General features: G+C 33.9%; 1 protein-coding gene across 3 annotated transcripts in view; it reads right to left on the reverse strand.

The window, feature by feature from the left end:
• The window catches only part of NCK2 (NCK adaptor protein 2), a 193,052-nt gene that overhangs the window by 42,329 nt on the left and 130,942 nt on the right, over window positions 1-19,781 (reverse strand). For 2 of the 3 annotated variants that reach the window (XM_051984306.1, XM_051984308.1), the window contains exon 4: window positions 15,711-15,952. In XM_051984306.1, coding sequence (XP_051840266.1) covers window positions 15,711-15,936 — 226 coding nt within the window. In that variant the 5' untranslated portion in view covers window positions 15,937-15,952. Of the gene's footprint in view, window positions 1-15,710; window positions 15,953-19,092; window positions 19,147-19,781 lie in introns of all 3 variants that reach the window. The other variant, XM_051984307.1, reaches the window with a different exon arrangement.

The following is a 19,781-nucleotide window of genomic DNA, read 5'->3' on the forward strand; positions in this document are numbered from 1 at the left end:
TGATTCTAAAAATAGCACTTTCCTCACAAGGTTGTTTGAGGGTCAAACAACATAATATTTGTAAAGTGTTTAGCATAGTACCTTTCATTTAAAAGGCATTTAATAAATATATCCTTCCTCCCTTATCTCCTCCTTCCTCTCATCCCTTCTTTTCCTATTTTCTTCCTTTCCTTCCTGCCTCTAGCCCTCTAAGGAGAACAAGTACTATTATTATGAGTGTTTATATGGTAGAATTGAGGACATCACTACTGCTCATTTAAAAGTATATATTCATTAAGTGGGATCATTTACATTATTTTCCTTTTTATTTTTTTTGCTAGGTAAAATACTTGAATCTGTATATGAAGCAAATCTAATACAATCAGCTCTGTGCATAAAAATTAATCTGGTGGTGTATAGAATGGATTACAGTGGAGAGACCATTCTGCTAAACTTAATGATCCCCACTGGAAAAGTGTGTGGAGACAATTATAAAAGGTAGTACAATAACCTAAGTGTGAGATAATGAGGGCCTAGATTAAAACGGTGGTTATAGAAATTTGGCAAATGATTATAAATAGAATAATGTGAAAGAATGAGAAGAAGTGGGGATGCCAGAGAGGTTTCAAGTTTCGGTGGTTCCAGAAGCCCATACTTAAATGCTAGTAAGCATGATCAAGTACAGTGCTGTCAAACTCAAACAAAAATGGGAGCAGCCAAATGTTTGACCCCTCTGATCTAGTAGATAGTTCGAATGGGATTCAAGACATCAGTGCTTAAACTGTAATTTAAATAGTATAACCTAGCAAGTCTAGGCCTTTTATTCCTGAATTTTGAAAAGTAAAATAGGATCCTTCCCTCTTTATCTGATAATGGGTTTTTTTCCCTTGTATTAGAATCTGATTTTAACAATCTGTCTCTATTTTTCCTCTAATTATCCTCCTACTAATCTGTTGTAATTTGTTTTGTATTTTTGGTTCCAAATACTTGCACAGCTGATATACAAAAACTAATCCAAGTTTATTTTGGGTATCTGGCACTGCAATTACTGCAAAAGTTCCATGTTATGTGGGCAATACATTGGCAGACAATTTTCATTGTAAAAATAAAGATATGGAAAATACCATATAAGACATGGAACTCAAAGTAGACTTAAATTTAAATTATAACATACCACATATTTATTTTTATATGAATACAATCAAATGATTAAAAAAAACAGGAAGCATTAATTCCAACATTTGATATCTGAAAGTAACATATATTAAAATTCTCTTTGGATCAACAAAAGCAAGCATTTATTATGTGCCAGCCTCTGTTAAGCATAATTTCATGGGGGGAAAAATAAGACTGATTTTGTAGTGTTTTGGTATAAAGTTAGTTTCTTAGAGACTTACTATTTACATCATGAACTGAGTATAAATAATATGAAGGCTATGACTTTTAGAGAATTTCTAAATTACCCCCAACTTGGTAAATGATACAAATAGCAATTTTGAGAGCCAAATTAAACACATTTCAATGAATGATGTTTCAATCATTTTGGTGGAAAATTCAAAGTAAAGAAAATCAGACTAGACAGTGAAATTTATAGAACATTTAATGGAAATGATCAGTCCTGGCTTGCCCGATTCTAAGACATAGTGGGAAAAATTATGATGGATGATATCATATCTATTGAATATTGAACTGAGCACACCACTAATACAAACTAACTCTATTTCAATTATTTACTACTGACAATATGGTTCTGATTTTCACATTACAAGAATTCAGTGGAATCACACAGTGATCCTTTATCCAACAGAAGGAAAGAAGATATAGTTAAAAGCTTTCTTATATAGTTATGATATTTACATCTGTTACTCCAACAGAAGGAAAGAAGGTCTAGTTAAATCTATCATATAGTTTTAAGATATTTAGATCTGTTACTGAGCCTTTTGTAAATGTTTCCATTCAAATCACTGTATGGCTTTATTAAAATTTTAGAAGTAGTCATCACTATAATTCATACCTATTATTATAAGAATACATTTTAAAAAGGTACTGAATATATTATGTCTTTCTGTGAAATCAGTATGATATCAGAAAAAACAAAGAACAAAATCTAAAGGGAGATATATATCAACTTGTATCTGAAAAATACTGAAAATTCTTACTTTGAACATGATTTCAGAATTGTCACACTACAGTATACTATCTCAAAGAATGGCTGAATTCATTCAATCATCACACTTTTATTTAGTGATTTTTCCTTCCAGTTATGTTCCCATAGTTGATGAAATCTAAGTCTGGAAACACAAATAGTCCAAAGAAGTGAAGTTTCTAAAACTAGCTGAAACTAGGTAAAAAATGTGCAGAACTAGCTGTGTAGCTAAAAAAAAGCTTTAAGTAAGAATAAGATCATAGCCTAGCTAGGGTATACATGCTTAATTGATTCATAAATATTAACTTTCCCTCCTCAAGAGGAGATAAGGCTCATTTTAATGGTCATACAATGTATGTAGTGGGGGGGGGGGGAGAACATGTTAAGGGGTGTATGTTTTAGGATTGGGAAGGAATGTTAATTTCATCACCCCTGGCAGTGGGGAGATGAAGGAGGGACTTGTGGCCAGGAGAAGGGATAAAAGGTATGCTCTTGCTTCTGTAAAGTATGTCAATTTATCTTGAGTTTCACACCCACTTCCTACAGAAACAAATGAAAAGTTTAAACTGCTTCATTCACCCTGAGTTTGTTCATTTACTATGCCCTTACTGAAGTCCAGAATATTGTTTTTATCACTCTAAGCAGACAACACTGCCTGGACATGGGGAAAACCAAAATTAAGACAATCCCTGCCCTCATACAACATGATCAAGGTGCAAACACATGAATTCAGATAATAACCCTTAATACAATTTTGGAATGTGGTACAGTAGAGAGGTTCAAAACAAAATACTTTGGGAACATGAAGAAGAAAAGGACGTTCCCTTGCCCTTTCTTATCTTGAGAGATAAGCTCTAAAGTCTACAATTCTAAAATCTGATACTACTTTTCCTTCAAGTTTTATCACATATAATCTTAGTTCTAACTTAGTGTAGATCCCAGCAAAACTGGGTTTTTCTCTGGAATGTCTTCCTTTAAATATGCTTAGAAGAATGCACATGTTTAATCTACATTGGATTGCTTGCTGACTTGGGGAAGGGGAGAAGGGAGGAAAAAGAAATGGAACACAAGATTTTGCAAAAATGAATGTTGAAAACTATGTTTGCATTTATTTGGAAAAATAAAATACTATGAAAATGTCTTCCTTCCCCTGTTTTATTCTTTTCTATTTATAAAGTTCAATGGCATATCACCACCTCCACTAAGCTTTCCCTCCTATCCTTAAGAGTAACAACTTTCTCTTCCTTTATAAAATATCTCATCTTTTGATCAGTGAGGAAATTTGTTTTGCTTGACGTCATAAATTTCTATAAAAGATTTTGTTTTTCATTCTCTCAATTTGGGGGTGGTGGTGGAGAAAATGAAAACCTGAAAATAAAATAAAATTAAATCCTGTCTTGCAACTTTTTGTGTGCAAAGCACTGGGAAATATGCTAAGTTTAAGGGTCAGTCTCTGACCTCTGACAAAGGAATATACACACTGACAATGATATGTGTGTATGTGTATTCCTTTATCAAAAATCACACAGCGGGTACTTAATAAATGTTTATGAAATAGAAATAAGATAATCACTTCTTCCTTACTTTCCTTTCTGAACCAAGAAGAAAATAAAAAGTGTCAGAAGAAAAAGAGGCAGGGAAGAGGATTACATGCCAGCAAATTATACATAGTAGATTGTGTAATAAATAAATAAATTCTCACTGAACTGGACAATAGAAAACAATGGAAAATAGAGGAAATTCTTTTTAAAAAATGAACGTGTAGAGAATGAGAAAGAGACGGGAGAAGGAGGGTAGGAGGTAAGTAGGGAAGGAGGGAGGGGGAAGGGGCAGAGAGAGGGAGAGAAGAGGGGAAGAAGGGAAGGGGAAAGGAAAGAGGGAGGGAGATGGAGAAGCCAGTCAGAGATGTGGGGCTAGCACATAACAAAAGTCTAAAACTCCCCAATTTCCCACCTTGCCCAATTGCTGCTATTGACAAAAATAAATCCTTTACTTAGGGATCTGGTTTGCAGAGGACCATTTCCACACATCAACAATGCTACTGTGCAGCTGATGTGCTCTTTGAAAAATAAAGAACTCCAAATACCTGTGTGAGTAGATATGAAGAAAGCATTTTGCAAATTTTAAACCAACTCTCTGTCTCTCTCACACACACACACACACACACACACACACACACACACACACACACCTCTGCTGCTCTGTCTCTGTCACTCTTTATTTCTATCTCTGTTTCCTCCTTCCCCCCATCTACTTTTTCCTTTTCTTCCTCCTCTTTCTTTAGATTATGTTCCATGGAGTGGTGTTGGGGAAGAAGGCCAGGGATTTGTCTGAAGAATTGATGTGCAACTGGAAGGCCATATAAATAATGGATAAGAGGGTAAGAAACTGTTTCCAATTAAGAGGGAACCAAAATTCTATCCAACTCACCTGGAGGGAATAGTATATTTTAAGTTAAACTAGTTTTACCTTAAATGAAGCCAGGAAATCTTTTAAGGGTTAAGCAAGATTGACACAGAGAATAAAATATTTCCATCACAGGTTTAAAAGTTATTTATGAATATATAGAGTATCCTCAAAATCTTAGTGCAGTATAAGCTTTAATAATTTAAAACTATACCAAGATTTTTGGAAGTTGTATGTATGTATCTATGGTATACATGCATGTCATTGTCATATATGGCCCCAAATATATCAAAATATCTCTTCATATGAAGTATACTCAGTTATAGACCCAAAATTTCACTTTCCATCAATTCTTTGGCTTTAGTTTCCTTAGAAAATGAACAAAAGGAGCAGCTAGATGGTGCAGTGGATAGAGCACCAGTCCTGAAGTCAGGAGTACCTGAGTTCAAATCTGATCTCAGACACTTAACACTGCCTAGCTGTGTGACCCTGGGCAAGTCACTTAACCCCAATTGCCTCAGCAAAAAGAAAAAAAAGAAAATTAACAATAATATCGCTAAAGACGCTTCCAGCTCCACATCCTAATGATAGGGTTAAAAGAACTTTAAAATCTTCAGCTTTCAGTTCCTGAAAAACCAGCAACAATCATTGGATTCCCTGAGATGAAACAGAAAAAGAGAAAAACTTCAAAACAAAGGAGATTTAAGAAACATCTGACACTGAAAGAGCATAGCTGACAATGAGACTGTTAAAAAAAACTTTTGAAAATCTTCAGGAATCACTGGATTTCCTAACACAAGATGAGACTGTTTTAGTTCTTGAAAAAGGAATCATTGGATTCCTTGAGATGAAAAATTGTTGATGAAACTATTGCAGTACTTCAGAGCTTACAGGAACTATTGGATTCCTGGCACATGAACTAATGGACAATGGAATCCTTATGGACTATTTCTAGAACTTATGGACATGTGTAAATTCTCAGGTTGACTAACGTTATTTGTTACATTACTACTAGCCTGAGTTATATTGCTATGCGCTTATGTATTTTATGTAATTGCAAGAATCATTGGATTTCTTGAGATGAAAGATTGTTGATGAGACTATTGCAGTACTTAAATTTTCATGTTGATTCATGTTATTTGTTACATTACTACTAGTCTGTGTTATATTGCTATGTGCTTATGTAAATTATGTGTAATGCCTCCCATATTGATGGATTTATGTATATCATGTATCTGTTTCAAGTTCTGGCCCATATTGATGGATTTAGGTGTACCTGTTTCAAGTGAGCCCCTTCAGAAACCCACTAATCTGATTTGACTTCCTATTTCTTTTGGTGTTTTCATCTCCCTTCCTGAGGTGTCAGGGAAGGTGTGATCACCTTTTTGGGGGGGTTCTCGCCTCCTTGAGAAGTCAGGAAGGTCATGATCACCCTATGTTCTAAAACAAAAGAAAGGGGGAGATGTTGGAATCTCTACAAACTGCTAACTCATTAGCGTTGATGTTTTGGGCCAGAATCTGAAACAAGGTACTAAGTAGAATTAATTGATACAATGCTTGTGTTTACACCTTTACTCACTGGAATTCACAAAGTAAACTTTGTAATTTTGTGGAAATGTGGCGTTCCTTTTCTTCTTTAAAATATATAACATAAATGATGGTTTTCTCTGGGGGAAAGGGCAGGTTTCTCGGGGAGGTTTTCTGGAGGCAGTCTTAGTATCAGTTAAAAGTAATAATCACCCAAAATGCAGCCAGGTGTTAAAAGTTCAGATCTTTTATTGCCTCCAATATAGCCTGGTTAGCTGAGGCCTCTCTCTCTCTCTCCTTGGTTCTAAGAGTTCTTGCAGCTTTGTCCTTTGCTTCTGCCTCTGCCTCCAGCCAGCACCAAAGTAAAAGTTGTAATGAATCTTTCTTGCCTCAGAGAGAGGGCTTCTGGCTCTCCCAGAATGCTCTGTGTCTGGCCCAGAGTGCTCCTCTCCAATGTAATTCAGCTGAACTCTCTTCTGCCACCAACCAGCCAGCCAAATGGAAAATGGAATGAATCTCTCTCTCATTAGGCCTCTGCTTTCTTCTTTTATATCAGAGAGCGGGATTATGGGTTTTCTCCCAGAGTGCTCTCTGGCCCTAAGAGCTTCAAGGGAAGTGTGAATTCACAAAGTTACAAAGTTTACTTTGTGAACCTCCCATACTTGTGAATTCCAGTGAGTAAAGGTGTAAACACAAGCATTGTATCAATTAGTTCTACTTAGTACCTTGTTTCAGGTTCTGGCCCAAAATATCAACTCTAATGAGTTAGCAGTCTGTAAAGATTCCAACAGTAGGGAAGATCCCCAAATCTTCTTACTGTCCTGGTGACTTTTCTGAGATTTAGACCTGAATAACTCAGTATATGACAAGAGCACTGAATTGAAGATGAGGATATCAGGCTTTTACTCCTGCCCTAATGCTACCTATCTTAGTTTCCTCATCCCTAAAGTAAGGTTTGAGAGTAGACAATAGTCTTCTAAAGTAGTCCCTTTGCAGTTCAAAGATTCAAAAACCTTCAACTATTTGCTAGATAGCTGAAGTCCAGCTGTTATCTTGAATACAACAGGACTGATTTTGAGCTAGTCTGTACAATAGCAAAAAGAAATCCACCCTCCTCTCCCCGCCCAGCATCCTAATTTCATTATTTTATTATTTCATTATTTCTCCAGGCATATATGTTTAGCAAATGTTCTTCCAGGCAACCTATAAGATCTCTTTCGGCAAGAAATCCATGCACCTCAGATACTGCAATATTTCTAAATGCAAGAATATAGACAATGTTATAGTGAGAAAGAAAAGGAGAAAGAGAGGAAAATAAGTATTAATTTAATGTATTGATTAATGTAATTAATTAATGTAATTTAAGTATTAATTAATTTAATTAATTAATTTCATTATTTTCATGGGCACTGGGCTAAGCAATTTATAATTGATCTTCTCAATAACCCTGGGAAGGTAATTAGACTTATTCTTCACCCCAGAGAATAAAACTGGAACCAATAGGTGGAAGTTTTAGGTCACTAGATTTATATGAAATATAAGAAAACACAGCTTAATTACAGCTATACAAAAATGGTCTAAATATTATTAAAATGCTTCTTATTTGGTGAGAAATTTGCACCTTTAATATAAAAATCAATCCAGTACATTCTAAACTACAACACTCATTTTCAAAATAAAATTACAATATGTTAAGCATCAGTTATATAATTTAGCACTAGAAAGATGTTGGAGGTCATATAGTTCCACCTTGAATCTCCTCTTTAACATCTCTGACAAAGGGATATCTAGTCTTTCCTTGAAAAAACCTCCTTCCTTTTTCCCTTTTCTTTTTCCCCATTCCCCACAGTAACAACTGAGAAAGTCAATACCTTTTTCTAAAAGCTTGTTAGGAAGTTCTTTCTTAAAAATGAGATAGAAATGTTCTCTCCTCTAACCCATTGGCTTTACTTCTGTCCTGAGACAAAGCAAAATAAGTCCAATTCTTCTTTCCAAGAAAGCTTGCTTCTAAAATTAAGAGTTTTACATAAACCTTATACATGACCTCTTCAAAATAGGCCAGATATTGCCAGCAGAAATATTTTATGACAATTGTTCCTTGCTGTATGAGGAAAAATTCTCTTTGACCACTTGTGAACATAAATTGAGTGAGAAAGTAGATATATATTACATAAATGTTCTACCCTTATGGAAGTAACATAGCTTATACTGTTTTATTAAATTATAAATTATTAAAGAACAAAAATAATGCCAACATAGTCCTTTCCTAACAGAGTGTTTTTTGTCAAAGGTACGCTTGAAACTACTCAGCACAGTAAGGGATAAAAAGAGAAGTCTTAAAATATGCTACCATTTCTCATGTTAAGAGGACAGTTATGAAAATGATGATTAAATTTAGGTTAGGTAATAATCTCTTTGTGAGCAGGAATTATTTCATTTTTTTTTGAATTTGTATTCCCAGCACCTAATACATTGCCAGATACAAAGTACTTAAACAGTTGGGAACTAAGTTGGATGTGGTTATAATTCCATGGAATTGGAATCAATTAGAATAATATGAAGTCCCATAAAAACAAGTTTAAAAATTTCTTCAATTTTGTTTCTCAAAAATTTTTATTTGGTAACACAAGAAAATCAGAATTCATAGCCGAGTAGCTTCCAAAAAGGGCATTTGTTAGTTACATTCTGTCAATAAAGTAAATTTAAAATTTTATTCACCCATAGTTACTAATGATGTCAATGTATGGTCAAGAAGTACAATATGGAATTTATTTGGAAAATGAAACCCAGTGGGAAAACAATTTAGGTAATCAACTTAATTTTCAAATGAAAAAAATCACAATACTGTGGAATGCTATAATTGGAAAGCCAAATTTCAACAGTTATCTTCCCCCTTTCAAAGTTCTTCTTGGAAAGAATAATTCATTTTAAACCATATAACTATTATACCTTTTCTAAAAATGAAGAAATTAAAAAAGAGAAATTAAAGTAATTCACCTAAGGTCACATAGCTAGTTGGATACAGTCAGTATTAGAATACATAAAAATCTATTATTAATTCTTATATATGTCTGTAACTCTTAGACAGAAAAAATTTCTGCTGCATTGCAATTGTGGTCTTAGCTGATCCTAGATTTCAATTCAGCTCAACAAATATTTGGTGCAACAAATATCCAGTGCAAAGCATTATTCCAGGTCCTATAGATACAAAGACAAAATGAAAGTTATTATCCTAAAAGGAGCTCACATTCCACACTTAGGGGGCAAGCTGAATTTTCAGTACCAGCAGGACATTCAGATTGGAAATCAGGAGGCAGACGTTCAAGGACAAATTTTTAGAGCATCAGCCACTAGGAAGCCCAGGGGGTTACAATCTTTCTTATTGAAAATGTAATGACAATGGTATGAGAAGAAAAAGAAAGCAACCTTTATATTAGAATTAAAGCTGTTGAGAAATGAGGCATTCCTTAATATTCCCTTAGCTTAGCTCCTATCTTTTTTGTTCGTTAAAGACATCATTCTTCTAGTCATCTAGGTAAACAATATCCTTAACTCTACTCTCTCTCACATTCCAAATCTAATTATATGCTAACCTGGTCATTTCTATTTCTAGTTTCCTTCAAAGTTCAATTCAAAAGCTACTTCCTAAATGAAGGCTCACCAGATTCTCCACCCCATCCCATCCCCAGGGATATACTATCTTTAGTGTTTATTTACACCTATAAATGTTGCTTCCAGTTCTCCTCCAAAAAAGGAATGTAAACTCCAGGGCAAGAGCTCTTTTGTCTTGGTATCCTTAGAACAGTGTTCCTGGCTATTTTAATGCAGTAAGTATTTAACATATACTGTCTGTTTAACTTATTAATTTGAGCAAATAAACCATAAAAAACATAGGCCGCAATGATGGGAAATACCTTTTAAAAATGGAATAAAATATTTTCAGGAAACATACACTCATGTATAAGACAAACTAAGAAACATTCTGAAATTAAATTTCATGATGGATAGGTATAATCCCTTAAAATGAAGCGGGTTGGGATCCTTTTAAGAAACTGTATTTCCTATTGATCTGTGATTCCTTTCAGATTTCCAGCCCCTCCTAGCTGAGGGATATCCTCCCCAGACAAATTGTCTTTCTGGGATGCCAGAGCTTTGATTCAATTACAAATCCTGGTCAAAAAGCATCCCTTTGAATTTCAATAGGAGATCCAGGATTGTCCCAGCCACCATTCTGACTTGCTTGGGCCACCCAGTCCCCACTGGTTCTAATCTGCTCGCGCTTCCCAACCCCCACCAAGACACTCAGTAAAATAGCTTCCATCAACTAAAGTCTTTGCAGATGGACCTTGGCAGCTCTCTTTGCTGCTAGAACTTTCTGTCCATTGAGAACTGCATTCTCTCTCTCTCTCTCTCTCTCTTTTTTTTATTATATATATATTTTTATTTTATAATAACCTTATATTGACAGAATCCATGCCAGGGAAATTTTTTTACATTATCCCTTGCACTTGCTTCTGTTCCAATTTTTCCCCTCCCTCCCTCCACCCCCTCCCCTAGATGGCAAGCAGTCCTATACATGTTAAATAGGTTACAGTATATCCTAGATACAATATATGTTTGCAGAACCGAACAGTTCTCTTGTTGCACAGGGAGAATTGGATTCAGAAGGTAAAAATAACCTGGGAAGAAAAACGAAAATGCAAATAGTTCACATTCATTTCCCAGTGAGAACTACATTCTCAATGCAAAACTCCATTTTCCATAGATCTGCCACTATAGAAATCAATTTCTGGGTAAAGTGATTTCTAGCTAACAATAAACTTTCGTTTTGCAACTAATATTTGGGAATGAGTGAATTCTTTCACTCCTAGAACCTGCGGCTGATTTAAAGGGGATTCTTAATAACTCTTATAGCCACTAACTTCTAGACCACCAGGAATCTAGACCACTCTAAACCTTATCAAGATGATTTGTATGATTCTGTAAGATTCTAGTACCATGGAGGTACTTTTAATTGAACACAACTAAAGCCTACAGAAAGAAGTCCAGTTAATTGCTCCAGCCTTCTTTCAGTATGAGTCCAAGTGATATGAATTGTCTTTTTCCCTTATCAGGAAGCCCAATCAATTGTTAGCAGGCACAAACTAGTTCCAGACTATTCTAGCAGTATGAAGAAGGGACCCTGAAACTCTAAAACACCTTGAAGGAGAAAATCTCCTTCAACCCAGCCTCAGTGAGGGACTCAGCCTGAGAGGAAACAAGATAAACAGCTTCGTTCTTTTATCTAGATAGGGTTGGTTCAGTCCTGAGCTAAAAGAATTCCAACCCTATTCAATTAAAGATCTTCTATTCAATTCAATTTCACCCACCAGCTTCATTGGGAGGGGGAGCAGGCCTTGGAATGTAGCCAAAAACTTCCTTATAAAAATGGCAATTAAAAATTCATTTTTTTGCAGAGAGGTCCTAACATGACATTCTAGGGTATGCTATTAGGTTATGCTATGCCAGGCTATGCCATGCTATGCCAAGGAGACCTCTGCCCACTGGAATAATATTCTCTTCCAGTGTTACCCTCTCTTTATCCTCACCTATTTCCCTAAAGAGACTTTATGTCTCTCTGTAGGGATTGCTCTACTTCTCTGACAGACTTTCCTTCTGAGGAATTCAGCCTTTCTATTCTTGCATAATAAAGGCTGACTTCCCAATACCGATAATAAACCTCTTTTATCAGTCTAGCCTTTTTGGGTTTGTAAATTCCTTCACAGAGAATCTCTGCACTGCCAAAAGGAGATTCCCCAAAATCTCTATCTTTGTGCTGAATCCCAAAGGGTTGCAGGGGAGCTAAACCTCTCCATTTGGTTCCCTGAACCCTGAATCTGCTACTAGACCTTATCATTTAACTCTCTGACCACCAGAAACCCTAATCTCATCATTTGGTTCCCTAAATCTAGACCTCATCATTTGGTTCCCCAAAAGGAAACCCCAAAACCTAAACATCATCAAGTATAGAGTGACTCTAAGGACTGAACTCTTATCAATCTCCATAGTTTATTCCCCAAACTCTGTGCATCTTTAAAGAACCTTTGAGATAATGATTAGCATTTCTTTAGACAGGTCTGGGACCTGTTCTCAGGTGCAATTCATTTGGCTCCAGTATCCCTTCCTTTGAGTTTCTTTACTTTCCTGGTTTCTCTGAGAAATCCCCAAGGCTGTATTTCCCCTACAAAAGATCTGCTTAAGATGAAGATCTCTGCTAAATTCTGGACTAAACCCATTTGAGGTATTCTCTTTCTCTCCCTCACAATGCCTTTTTCCTTACTCTAGCTAACTCTAGTTAGTCTGAGGAACATTTTTATGGTGTTTACCTGCCTTACTCCCACCTCATGGAGTTTCCTTTCTCCTGGTTAACTGTGAATTCCCCTGGGGAACTTGTCTTTTCCTTGCTAACGATATGATCTCCCAACTCTATTTCACCTATTTTACCTCTTATTTTGTCTGTAATCTCTTCTCCTAAATAAGCTTGACTTTTGCCAAAGAGCATGGTCATTGTGAATTTGTCACGTTTATTTTGAATTAGATATTGCTATCCAACCTAATCAAAAGGATTATTTTCCCTTAATAACACAGTGAATATAACAAAAATTTTAACTAAATTCTTCATTATTTCAGAGATGATGATGCAATTCTCTAAATTCTGCTTCCTATTTTTTACAATTCTGTTTGCACCTTCAGAGAGTATTAAAAGAGCAAGACTGAAACCTGAAACCAGAACATCTCTGAAATCTGATTGCTGAATGAAGTCTGAAAGTTAAATTAATGAATCAACTGAAGTTTCAGGACACAAAGCATCTATAGTGCTTATCTCCCTACTACTGGTTAAATTATAGAGACAATTATATTTTCTTCAAATGACACACAGATGCAAGAAGAGAATCAGGAGACAATTTAGCGGAAAGTTCCTTGGCCTCCTTTAAGTGACAATTACAATCTCCTCTCTTACTATAAGCCTTTCTCAATCCTTCTTAATTCTAATGGCCTCCTTTTATTAATTATTTCCTATATATCCTGCACATAGCTGGCTTTGTATATATTTGTTTTCACGTTTATTTTTGTGTTTGTATATTAAGACGGTACAGCTCCTAGAGGCAGGAACTGTCTTTAGCCTCCTTTTGCATTACTAGAGCTTAGCACAATGCCTGATATCTGGTAGGCACTTAATAAATGTTCACTGATTGATTTTTAATTGATTAAATAAATATTTACATGGAAAACAGCACATAAAAACTCAGCATCTTTAAAAATTAATTATGATTTTTGTGTTGTTTTGTGCCTCATTTTTCTCACTAACATAAAAAGATAGTAAGTTAATTTAAGTAAAGAACTTTTGAGTTCCCTTGAAGAAACCAGTAATAGTACTTTTAATAAATATTGATGATAAAAAAGATAAAAAAGGAATGTTCTTCAGAAGCATGTAGTTTGATGAATGAACCTATCAGGTCCAGTTCTCTAGTATTCCCCTGTGATTTCACTGATGAAGAAAACTGGAGAGAAACACCATCACAGGTTATCATTTACTCAGTAATTTACAATTTTAAAGAGTTTTCTGGGGCACTGAAAGTTTAAGTGGTTGTAGGTCACAGGGCCAGCACATGGCAAAAGTAGGATTTAAATCCAGGTCTTCAAATTGACTCCAATGTCAGCTCTTCATTCGCCAGGTTATACTATCTCTCCAATTACTTATTATAACCATAAAATACAATTATTTCCTCAAATCCATCTTAGAAATCTCACATCATATAAAAGGGACAAATAAATTAGAGAGAAATTGATAACAATATTGAACTCTTCTGAAATGTTTAAAACAGAAAATTCTGCTTTTCATCATTATAGTTATAAAAAAATCAGAATAATTAATTTAAGCAGACTGTTGAGAAAAATGATAACTACATTGAGATAATCATATTATTGAAAGCCCTAAATATAACTACACGCACTACTTCAACTAAATATATTTAAAGCCACTATTTATCCTAATAGCCTTAAAAAAAAGTCTTACTTTATATATCCTGTCTTTGAAGATTCCAAGATGAAAGTTGTTGTATCAGCACTAATAAATAAAATGACTAAGTCTTGAATATAAATTCCTCAATATTCTTCATCTCAGATCTAAAATTTCTCTACCACAAATTTTCATAACACTTTAAGATTTATGAAGCACTTTCCTTAAACCAAATAGTTGTAGGAAAATTATTTTCTCCATTTTACAAAGAAGGAATCTGAGCTTAAGATTAGGGCAATAAACTGTTGCAGGAGAAATTTGAACATAGGTCTTACAATACTTTAAGTCTAGCATTATCATTCTAACATATTGCCTTTCCAAAAACTGTGACAACTGGATGAAGGTTTAGTTTCCACAGAGCTAAAAAACTTGAATTTAGAGAAATGCTATGAAATGAAACTTAATATCAGAAAAATAAAACTGAAACTTAAAGGTTAGGCTAACATGGAACAAAGGAAACAAAACTTGGAAAAGGAAGCCAGAAATTAATGTGTATATACACACACCCAAATAAGGGTAAAACAACATAAGGTCTAGGGTCCTGGAAATATAAGGAATGGGAGATGTAATCAATGGCGGGGATTCAGACTCACCTGGGGGAATTAGTTGTTCCAGATAGGCTGTAATCTTTGCAGCCAATGAGGAATCAGAGGAAGGACTGAAGTATGTCCAAATGAGGTGAATGCCAAGGGGAGATGTAATTGAGGGAAAAGGGACTCCCATGGAGGAATCAGGCTTTCCAGAAAGGCTGTAACCTCTGTGATAGCCAGTCAATCGAGTATCAGGGAAAGGACTTGCATTTCAGGGACAAGATTTTAAAAAGTAATACTCTGGTGCTTTTAAGGTGTGCCTGCTTCCAGATACCCAGTCTTGCAGGATCATGAACAAAAATCATTTTCCTGGCTTTATCAGCAAGTCTGCAGAGTTCTTGGTAAGATGCTTATCTCTTATAAAAAAATAATCTACAACTCTAGCTAAAGCCATATTTACATCTGCCTCAGCAAAAACTACATGGCACTATAATAGACCAGGGCTTCCTTGAAGACCTAACGTATACCACATCAGCCATAAAACACAATTTCCTCATTTCAATTTAGGATGGTAGAAAAACCCCCACCTGAATTCACAGTTCTTATACAGTTATTTTCCTTTCTATGAGTAAAGGGCAAAGGTATTAGATTTTACAAGAAAGACAGATACACATTTGACACACTGTAGAAAAGATGTGATGGAATGATACAAGCACAGCTGTAGATTTTTTTTTTTTGATGTGGTAATTTTACTTCAGGAGCCTCTTGACTCCTGATTTGAGAAGACAGGAACATGTGCATTGGTCCAAAACATACTCAACTGTCAAATTACATATGACTATAAACTCGAGAATCATTCTGAACTGACAAAAATCATGTTTTTCCATCTTGATCTGTATAATTTTTCACAGGGATATTGAAAATAAGCTAACTGGAAAGATAACAACTTGTCATTCAACAGAGACCTTTAAAAACATCTCCTAAAGAAAAAGTAAAAACTTTTCACTTTTTGGAAAATAAGTCAGTTCTATACTGTTTGTCCTAATGAGCATGTAACACTTACCTAATGTGTCTTTAAGATTTTTAACCAGGGAGCCTTTCTTCAAACTGTTCTTTCTCTCCACATAATTAGATGGCACATATCCTGTTTTGTTGGCTGCGTTCCTTACCCTCCACCAAGTTTTGGAATCATCTAGCAACCACAGTCGCTCATTCTTCTTGATGTCAAGTTCTTGATCCTGCTGTGCAGTGTAATCCCACTTTGCTATAACAATAACTTCTTCTGTCATCTTTCATGGAGTCCTTCTGCCAGCAAAACATTGGAGATGCCCATTAGACAACAACCCAAAACACCTTACCATCCTTCATCTCACCTTGAAAGCTTATACATTCATAGCCTTTTATTACACCTCTGTGACTAGATTTTCAGTTTTATAGTTAAATATTTGAAACCTTACAATGATCTTCATTAAATTAAGCTCCATAGAACATTTAAAAACAATGTGAAATGTTACCTTTTAAAATAAATCCTACAAAGCAAATGGTTTGTTTTTGAATAATGCATGCTCTGTGTCAGGATTTTAGATACTGATTTCCAATTAATTTTAAACAAACATTATTCACTTATGAGTTAATGATATAAAATGGCCTCATCTTAAGTTTAATACTTTGGAGTTCTATTTCCTTTATATCTATACTCTCAGGAGAAAATGATGTTTTTATTTAGTATACTGAATACATTTCCAAACTAGTGATTTAAAATTAGAAAAAATGTCCTAAGTTTATTTGAGCAAATCTTACAAATAAACATTATTCAAAAATAGTACCTTAAAATAACTTTAATAGTTATTCCTTTATTACTTGTTTATAACTTGGATAGTGGATGAGTTGTATGCTACTAACAATAAAATGAACTAAAAAATTCTCTTAGAGAACAGGAGGTTTCTAGCCATAAAAGATCCCTGAAGAAAGTACTCATAGAATAGTATTTGATTAGGTTTCCTTGTTTCACAAACTAACAGGCAGGAAATGTATAACAAAGAGACTTTTAAAAATGAATTTTATCCTATTTCATTAAGAATTACAGCAAGACAATTTCAACAGACTTGGAATAGAAAATGCCATTCTCATCCAAAGAAAGAACTATGCAGGTTGAATGTGGATTGAAATGTAATATTTTCACTTTTTTGTAATTGTTTTTTCTTTCTCATGTTTTTTTCCCCTTTTGTTTAGATTTTTCTTTCATAACGACTAATATGGAAAATGTTTAAAATAATTGTACATATATAACCTATATCAAATTGCTTGCTGTCTTGGGGAGGAGAAAAAAATTTGGAATTCACTATCTTACAAAAATTTATGTTATAAATTATCTTTACATGCAATTAGAAAAAATAATATACTATTAAGTAAAAAAAAAAAGAATCATAGGCAAATATCTAAAGATGTGTTGGTAAATATTTAACAATAAGATCTCTACTTTTAAAGTTTAATTTACATTATTATCTTTTTTATTATTTCCTTCTTAAATCTAGAAAAATCAAGAAAATCATAATTCAAGGCCTGATTTGTACTATTTGTTGATTTCTGAGATATAAATGCTCACTATGAAAATTTATTTATTTATTTTTACTGCGAAAATTTAACAGTCTGCAATCTTTGCAAGAACAAGCCTATAGAAATGGACTCCAGCAAATCTTATATAAATCTCTTCCAATACCTTACATAAATATACCCTTATAAATACCTTAAATAAATATACCCTTATAAATACCTTAAATAAGCATGAATTCTTCAACAAAATGTTTTATTTTTTTTAAAGTATGTAAATAACACGATATTTCCCAAACTAGATATTTAAATAGTATAACAATAGAATATGCACTTTTTGCCTCTCAGAAGAAAATAAACAAAACTTTTTGATAAACTTGCGCATGTGTGTGCGTGCGTGAGTGTGTGTGTGTGTGTGTGTGTGTGTATGTGAATTTACAGAATCTTCTTACTATAAAGTATAAGAAGCTCATGCAAAAGGAGAGATAGTTTATTTACAGGATTTTGAAATTTGAAATTATATGACTATGTGCTACTCTTAGACATATCTATTTAGAAGTTTAGAAAAGCAGATTTATAAAAAAGAGATTAAATTCAGACCAAAAAATATGTCATGACTAGTAAAAGTTAATTTGTTAATATTTTCAATACAGAAGTTTTGGTGTTTTTTTTTCCCCTTATCACTTCGTAAGATCTGTCTGACAAATATTTCCTAAGTTTCTATATATGAAAATCATAAGGATCATAAAATTATAGATTTAGAGTTGTAGAGGACCTTAGAGACCTTCTAGTTCAATCTTGTCATTTACAAGTTGTCACTTACAAATGAGAAAACTGAGACTTTGGGAAGCTTAATAACTCAAACAAGGTCATGTGGATATTAATAAATAATATAAATAATAACATAAATAAATAATATTTGACTATGGCAGAACATTTAACTTATTTTATTTTAACTCCTTTGCTCCTCTAGGCCATTAGTTTTTAAAAACTTAAAAAAAAAAAAAAAAAAGCCTAACCTAAACCCAAATCTTTCTCTCCTATTGATAATATAGGAGGTTTTTAAAATTTTATTAATAAATTTTAAGGTTATAAATCAGTCTAAGGATCACTGAATGACCCCCCCCTTTTTTTTTTTGGCCCATATTCTTCTTCATTTTACAAAAAAGGGAACAGTGAAAACAACCCCTTCTCTACCTTTGGGTTATCAACACTCCACTGTTATCAGCAAAACAATCTAAAATTCTAGTGCTCTTTTAATTATACCTTTCTGCCAGGAAAAAAGTAATTTAAAAAAATTACAATACTAAGAAATTTTACAAGAGGAGAGGGGGTACAGAAAGGAGAGATGTGGATAAAAATAAATTTCATCTGCTTTGGAACCTACTTCAGAAATGTAATTATATCACTTTGTATTCAAAAGATGCATTCCTCTCATGTAAAGTACACAAAAAAGCTTGCTAAAAATCTAATACAATCTCTAAGAAACTCAAAGAAATTCACAGATGAAAAACTCAATTTTATAAAGTAGTTCTTCAGTATAAGCTCAATTTATGTTTCATAAAGTTTGATTTTGTGCTTTTGCTTTCAAAGCATACTCATTACTCAGATAACAAATTACATCAAATCTTGAGGACACATTCTCTTTTAAAGGCCCTTTTATATAGATTCTTTGATATATAACAATGAAAGCTGGGCAGGGCAAATTACTATCATTTTATGATTAAGACCCCAAAAGGTTGATTTTCCCAAGTTACTCAGTTATTAAAATCTACTATCTAGAGGAAAAAGGTGTGAACTACCACAACCTAATTTGTGAAGTAGACTAGGTGGGGCAAGGCTTAGAGTCAGGAAGATTCATTTTCCTGAATTCAAATCTGATTTCAGACACTTACTAATTGTGTTTCTTAACTTCTTATTTGCTTCAGTTTGTTCTTCTGTAAAATGAGCTAAAGAAGGAAATGACAAATGAATGAAAATTTAAAAACTGCTCCAAATAGTGTCAGGAAGAGTCAGACAGGATTTAAATAACTAAACAAATGGATGAACTATGATGATTATGATAATGTTCCATCCTCTGCCTTAGGCAATGGTCTCATCTAAGAACTTTTAGTTTACATGAAAGTCTGAAAATATTACAGATTAGTGTGACAAACGAAGACATATCTAGTTTAGGTGAAAGGTTTGAATACCTCCATTTCATCCATTTCCCTTTGCCTATTAGCACTCTACAGTTTTATTTGCTTGAAACATAGAAGAGAAATTCATGTGGCTAAAAAAGATCACCGACATCTTCCAAATGATTATTTATCCCAAGTAGGCAGTATTGATTTTATGTGAACCATGAAATGTTAAAAATTAAATGTAATTTTAATCTTCTCTGATTCTAATTTTGTCAGAAGAACCTGTGTTAACAGTTTATTCATTAATACAAATATATTAGTTTCATGTTTCAGATTCAAATAATATTTGACAATGACAGAACATTTTCACTTATTTAACTTATTTTATTTTAACTCCTTTGCTCCTCTAAGCCACTGGTTCTTAAAATTTTTGGTCTTAAGACACTTTTAATCTTTTGAAA

Source organism: Antechinus flavipes, chromosome 3 (assembly GCF_016432865.1).
Source record: "Antechinus flavipes isolate AdamAnt ecotype Samford, QLD, Australia chromosome 3, AdamAnt_v2, whole genome shotgun sequence".
NCBI lineage: Eukaryota > Metazoa > Chordata > Mammalia > Dasyuromorphia > Dasyuridae > Antechinus > Antechinus flavipes.